This window comes from Rhea americana, unplaced genomic scaffold (assembly GCF_003343005.1).
Source record: "Rhea americana isolate MKP2758 unplaced genomic scaffold, rheAme1 scaffold_2, whole genome shotgun sequence".
Taxonomy (NCBI): Eukaryota; Metazoa; Chordata; class Aves; order Rheiformes; family Rheidae; genus Rhea; species Rhea americana.
The window spans coordinates 3,691,013-3,698,324 of NW_028186149.1; the positions used below are offsets into that span (position 1 = coordinate 3,691,013).

General features: G+C 37.1%; 1 protein-coding gene across 1 annotated transcript in view; it reads left to right on the forward strand.

Moving 5' to 3' along the window:
- The window catches only part of THSD4 (thrombospondin type 1 domain containing 4), a 359,658-nt gene that overhangs the window by 1,850 nt on the left and 350,496 nt on the right, over window positions 1-7,312 (forward strand). Inside the window, exon 2 of the mRNA XM_085303323.1 lies at window positions 2,696-2,765. Within this exon, the coding sequence (XP_085159449.1) occupies window positions 2,696-2,765 (70 nt within the window). The remainder of the gene's footprint in view (window positions 1-2,695; window positions 2,766-7,312) is intronic.

Below are 7,312 nucleotides of genomic sequence, written 5' to 3' on the forward strand. Positions count from 1 at the left end.
AAAAAAAAAAAAAAAAAAAAGAAAAAACAAAAGCAAACAAAAAAACCCGCTAGTCTAGAGGAGTTGGCCAAAGCAAACTATTGAGTGAAGTAACATTAAAAGAAATGAAATCACCGTGCTGATTTGAAGTTAGAGGCCTTGACTCAAGCTTAAGTATTCTTACTAGATTTCCGATGTGCTAGAAACAGTGGGTTGATAACTGTTGCTTCTAGGAGATCTAAGTGCAGATATAGAAACAAACTAAAAACCAGCTTCATTGTCCTTGAGCACACATACAGATGCAGATTACAATGCAGCCATTTTAAAGAATGGTCAGGAAAAGCTTGGCACAGAGTAATCACAGAAATACTACACTTAGATAATACTCTAATACATTTCAGAACTGAATCTTTAATCTGGTAAGTAATTTGCTTTGAAGATTACAGTTCTCACTTCAGAACTCTCAACCTTGTGTATAACTTCAGTAGAATTTTATTAATGGAAATTTGTAGTCCTTCAGACTGATCAGAAAACCCTACCCTTCTGCTGTGCATGAGAGCATTCATTTCCTTATGCAAATTTTGAACTTTCTTTCACACACATTGAGGGATTAGAGAGGGTGGGAGCCATGAGGGAGAGCGAGGACTATTGGAAGATTCTGAAAATAAAGTGAAATAATTCTTAAAGGGGCTGTTGGTTAGGTCTGTCAAAACACTAATCCTGCCTACTGAAACTCTTGTCATGTTTTCATTGAGAGTAGTTAGGATCTCTTGATTGCATGAGTACTTGAAAAAGGAATATGCAGGTCAACTGAAGACAGACTTAATGCTGTCATGTTGCAGTTTGGAGGTCTAGTGCTGTTTTTGATTTTGCATTTGATTTGAGATGTGATTGGCAAATCGTTTTTCTTCCTTCATGCATGTGTTGTTGGGCCTTGCTCTGAACTGCATGTTTGGGCTCTTACTGCTGTTTCTTTATAGTGCCTTACATTTGCTCTGATTTCAGCTGGCTTTGTGCTTTGCTTTATCACAAATAACGGCTATATAAAATACAATTCCTTCTAATGGGCTTTTAAAGCTCTTTTTTTTCCAAAATGAATGTGACAAGGAAATAATGACTTTTTTTTTTGTCTTTGAACGCTTTGTTGCTTTGAGAAATAAATGGGCATAGACTGGTGATAAAGTGAGGATAGGCCATGTACAATTAGTATTTATCTAATAGTTCTTTTTGCAGGATGTTAGCAAGAGCAAACACAAATATATTTCTGCTAGGGAGAGTTGTTTTTCTTGAGTTTTCTGTATTTGCAGTAATTRAATGCTTAGTATAGAAGAGCTGTTTCTGTTTAGTAGGTCTGTCTCTGAAAATATGTGAAATAATAAGAAATATTTAAAATGTTACCGTGTAGAGATAGAAGAGGGGAGTGGTGAGTAGGAAACACAGCTGGATTTTCTCTAGTCTGTTAGCAGATGGATTTTGTGTTCAAATCTATCAGTTTTGCTTCTACTTTGAAATTCAGCAAATTATTAGCAGCTTTTTCCTTCATAAAAGGTCCCAAGGATTCACTTTGTAGACCTGGAGGTCAAACTCCTGATGGAAATAAGTATATCTTAATCATCCCTTCCTCTTACCTGTATGTTTTCTGATGAAGAGGCTTGCTGGGAGGGGACAAACCAGTCGCCAGTACAAACTGTAGCAAACAAAAGACCGAGTTAACTGAGCCTAACTTGTAACAGGCTCCTAGGAGCCATTAGGATGGTGATGCTTGACAAAGCAAAGTTTGTTTGGGCTTGGTTCCCATTATGGCTCCTTTCAGGTTGAAGATGTGGGGAGTGGGGTAATGCTTGGCTGCTTATTCTGAGTCTCTGGTGAGCTGTGTCCACTACTTTCCATCTCCTGTGCCCATTAGGTTATTCAATTTCCACAAGTGTTAGGCAGCTGGGAAAGGACCTACCAAATCCTGTAGGTTTTGTGCATGTTTCCTGAGTGCAGGAGGTGGAGTGTTCATCTATGAAAACGAGGAGCCAGAGCTAGAAGCAGACTTAGTCAACAGCTGAATTTTTGCTTTATGCTTTTAGAAAAATTGCAAAGCGTAAGTCAGCTTGACCCCTGGGGCCAGACTCTTTTCGGTGGTGCCATGCAACAGGACAAGAGGCAAYGGGCACAAACTGAAACACAGGAAGTTCTGCCTGAATATAAGGAAGAACTTTCCTATGAGAGTGACAGAGCCCAGGAACAGGTTGCCCAGAGAGGTTGCGGAGTCTCCTTCTCTGAAAATATTCAAACCCGCCTGGATGCAATCCTATCTAACATGCTCTATGATGACCCTGCTTGAGCAGGGGGTTTGGACTAGATGATCTCCAGAGGTCCCTTCCAACCTCAACCAGTCTGTGATTCTGTAAAATGCTGAGTTGTAAARGCAGACACTTTAGAAAATAATTTAGACATAAAGTCATCTGAAATATTCTTAATAGATTCTACTTAGTGTACTTTTGCTTTATAAATAGACAAATGTATGTGTGGAATGTGTGTATCTGTTACTATCTGCTGTGTAGTGAAGGGAATGTCACAAGAGTGTTTCATACAGTTTGAGTCTACTTTGGTTAGTAATGGGATGTGTGTAAGTTCTTGAACTATCAAGCCCTGTAATAGGTTATACGTATGTATTTTGGTTTAGTGGTAATTATAATATCTTCCGTTTCACTATTCACTTTTTCAGACTTCTCAGTTCCCTAGCAGTGCTGGGATTTCAGCTTGTGATCCCACAGCCTTCAATTGAACACAGAAAGGTAAGCATTAGAAATACTTAGATTTTGTATATTTAGAGGAAAACGTAGAAAGCACTAGGGTAAGATATATAAAGCAGTGTAATCCAAATAAAGTTCTGGTGATAGTGTGACTTTTGTGGGGATTTTTTTTTTGTATTAATATATACTCAGTTAAAAGAGGCTAATCAGAGTTAATTGTAGGGAGTGTGTTGTTGCAAGTCACAGGGAAATAACTTTGACCTTGATTTACTATTTTTACTAATTAAAAAAAACAAAACAAACAAAAAAAAAAACCACTCTACTTGCTCAAGTGGCCATAGGAGCTGGAGCTACACGGACACCTTACTCAGACTTTAGAGCATTTTTATTGTGTAAGACAAAAAGGAAGAATAAGAATTCAAGTAGATGTTCACTGAGAGCAGCATTCAAATATGGAGTGATTAACAGAAGTGTTCGGTTGCTCATAGGTAGTAGTTTTCCTTATATAGAGATGGAGATGTCTGAAACAAACAGACACTGGACACCAGCCACACTTGGTTTGCCAGATTTAAATTATTGCTAGATATTGGAGTTGGAAACTGCTATGCTTTTCTGTTGTGCTGTTGTGAAAAGTTCACATATCTTAGATGCTGGCGGGTTTAAGAAGGCATGCAGCCTGTAGCATGTGTAGAGGACTTTGATCCTGCTCAGTGTTTGTGAGGCCTCAGCTGGAATGCTTGTTTCAGGTTTTTTGCACTACTTTTAAGGAAAGTAGTGGACCTTCTGGAGAGAGACAGAGGACAATGGTGATTGCTACCAGAGGTCTTGAAAATCTGACCTCTTAGGGAAGCTCAGATGCATTCTGATTAGTCTAAAGAGGAGAAGACTAAGGGGAGGAAAGACAAAATCTTCAAATAATTAAGTGCTAAAGAGAGGGATGGTGGTTTCTGTCTGTGGTGAATAGATGAGAGGAAATGTGTTTAAACTGGGGCAAAGGAGTCCTGGATTAACAACAGAAAAAACTTCTGACAGCAATGATAGTAAAGAACAACTGATTATATTGCCTGGATAACTTTCAGGGTTTACGTGATGGAGGCTTCTATGAATATATTGGACAAAAATTTGTCAGGAACAATATGTGGATGTTGTTGATTCTGCCAAGGACTGGGAGGAGATCTCTGGAGTGTTCTTTTCTCTCTATAAATTCTGTGACCTGTCTATGCTGTTCTCATCATTCTTCATTGGTAATCAAATCCAGCAACTTAATCGTTAAARGTGTCAAATAACTTGTTTGTTAAAGTTGTTTGCTTTTTTCTGTAATTTTTTTAATAATATGCAAGATGCATGTTTACTTGTAAACTGAACTTACTGAAGGAGAATTTGTCACAAGGCAAAAAAATTTTTTTTTTTTTAATCTGTGTATTTCACTGTCTTTGGGCGAGAATATTATTTGGACAAACTTGTCTATCATAGTCATAGTTCATGAAGAATGTAACCATCATGTTCAACTCCTTGTGCAACTTACTTGTAAGGCAAGTTAGGTGAGGTCACTAATATCCGGCATGTAGTCTGAAACTAGCGCAGTCCAGGTTGCAGCATCTTTCAAGCTGCCTGAGTGCTTCATTTAAAACCKTAAATAAAGCATAGTATTTTGCCCTGTTTAAATAACTATTTTAGATTTCTTTCTCCTTGTACAGTCGGGATGGTCATGTCTGCTGCTGCTTTGCTTTCAATACTCAGTCTAATTAGCCATTCTTTTGTGATATAGACAGTGGAGAGATGGTGCAATCCAGTTTCCATATGGCCTTAGGGGAAGGAAAAAAATCTACTAACTAGAACACAGCAAGTCAGAAACAATTGCTTCATTCTCTGAAGCTCTGGAATTAATTTTGATAAAATTAAATTCTTTGTTTTTAGTCGAATGAGAAATGCTATGAGTCTGGAGCATCTTCTGTGTTAGTTAAAGAAGCTGAAGACATATGGCATTAAGGGGCATGTCTTCATTTTCTTGGAAGCTCCACTGTTAACCGCCTTAGAGCTGTTCTTTTCACTGAAAACAGGAGAGGCTGACGTCCCCTAGTGACAATCTCACACAGGCACCAAAGTTGTCTATCAGTTCTCAGTTCTTAAACTGTAAGTCAGGATTCTTTTCATGCCATACAGTATTTAGACTGGAAGTGTACTGTATTAAATTTTTCAGAAACCTTCTGATGTACCTATGGATCCGGACAAAAAAGGCTGCTCTGAAGGCCAAGTCGGGCATCTTTCTGACAAAGTGCAGCTTCTTGGTTTAGTAACTCTGGGAGGTTCTCCTTCTCTGTTGGTGTGGAAACCAGACACTGGCTCCTCAGCCAGCATCTACTATGTATTTCTGCATAGATCTCTTCCGTTTGGCAGCTCTGCCTACATGAGAGGAGACTGGTCTTCTGAGAAGAAAGGGAGAGGATGAAGAGGGAAGGATTTGAGGAGCAGTATGTCATTTTAACSGTGTAGTAAACAACAAAGTGTTACTTGGTAACCCACATATGCAAGCTACACTACGTGTAAAATGGGTAACTAGAACTGACTTCCAGTAAAACAAGAGCTTATAGCCTTATCCTTATTATGTGTTTATTTTGCAGCTTAAAGTTAAGCATGTGTGCAGGACTGACCCTTGAATGTGTGTTGCTAGAGTGTTTGGATTTTGTCTTGTGCACCTTGCATACAGTTGTTTTTGCTCTGAAAGCTATGGATGAGGAAATACAATCAGGGAACAGGATTTAGGTATTTGGCTGAATATTCCATTAAAACATTTCCAAATAATCTATTTTTTTTTCTTATACTGAAATTTTGGGGAAAATGAAATAAAAAACAGCACAGTCCCCAGAGCAGTGTTTGGAAATCCAGTTATAAGTGCCTCTGGACACGCATAGTGCAGCTGAGAGCTTGATTTTTATGAATTGAAAACACCTGCAAATATCAGAAAACACAAGTTTGTATTTATTTTAAAATCTTGCTAATACATTCTGATCTGTTATTTTGTCTGGTTTTTTTGAGCAGATTCTTGTTTAAAATTGTAATAGTTTCAGGGCTGATATATAATAATGACTTTGAACAAAAATTTTTTTTTAGTTTCAAAACTAAATAGTTTTTAATTATCTTTAATGTCTTAGAACCACTTAAAGTAGCATTTAGCTATTCTTGACTTAGTGATATATGTTTAGCACATTAGCATTAAGGAAGAAGTACATCTCCACAAACTTCTTTATTTTAATTTTTTAAAAGGAAACTTTAACAAATTCTGGAAGAGCTGAGCTTAGCAGGTTTTCCTCAGGAGTGCACACAAAAAATCCATTTCTGGCATGACAGCCTAGAGGTTATTAGAAAAATGAGCCAAATTACTGACATAGTAGTGAGTGCAGGTAGTGGAAAAAGACTTGGGGGATGACAGCACCAACTGGGAAAATGATTTTTTTTTTCTTCATTTGTAGTTTACTCTAATTTTTCTCTTTTCAGGAGCCCTCTCCCATGCCCAAACTAAGTGTAATACTTTTTCAGTTCAGTTCCCCTTCTTTTATTACTCTGGGGAAACCTTAAAAACAGAAAAATAAAAATGCTTTGAACATTAGTTAGTAAGAAAATATTTTTTTAGGGAAACATTTGACTGAGTGAAGTTTTCTATTTTTAGTTTTTATAGTTTTGGAATTAATGTTGGAAGCTTGTTGGTCATAGGAAAAAGGTGACCAAAACAGAAACCAGAGCAGAATTTCTAGTTTCAGCAACACCTAATTACCTGACTTTTACTTAGAAATAACTTTGTACTTATTTACTTTTAAAAAATGCTGTCAGTGTTGTCAGGTGCCCACATAAACTGAAAAGAGCATCCTCACATATTCTTGCAGCTGAGCTTATGGCATCACTCCGTTAGCTAATCTATCTCTTAAAGTAACACAGGTTTGGATAGTAGTACAAATACTTTAAACATTCTATGTTCATCAAATATAAATAATTGCTACACAAAAGAGTTTTTTTGATTTCCTGTTGAAGACAGGAGTTATTATGCTGGTGACTACCTCCAGGAGGTGGTTTCCCTGCCTCTCTGGGTTTTTCTAACTACCATGAGGTCAAACTACTAAATAAATTAGCAAAAAAGGAGGAAATGTAGTGAGAAGCCAAATAACTGCCATTTATGTTCAGTTAAAATTAGGTGAGTCCTCTGAAACTGGTTGAATTGAAATCTTTCTGAATATTTGAGCAATTAACTTCCCTTGTCCATCTGTACTGGATATATGAGCAATGTTCCTGCTATTCATCATACAGGCTAAACTATGAAGCATCATAGTTCTTTTTCCAGACAGCCAGTGTAGTCTGTATTCCTAAATTATCAGAAGTCATTCCTGGGTGAATTATTAACTATTCTAAAATTCTTGTGTTGAGATATTCAACTGTAGTTATAGTTGTGCCTTCTTTATTTTGGTAAAGCTGATAGCGTACGCAGTAGTAAAGTTTGTCTAAATATAATTTCTGGTGTAAATATCCAAATCACTTTCTTGTTGTAAATTCTTACGTTTGTTATGAATTGAAGCCATAGAGTAGCTTTGAACTTAGGC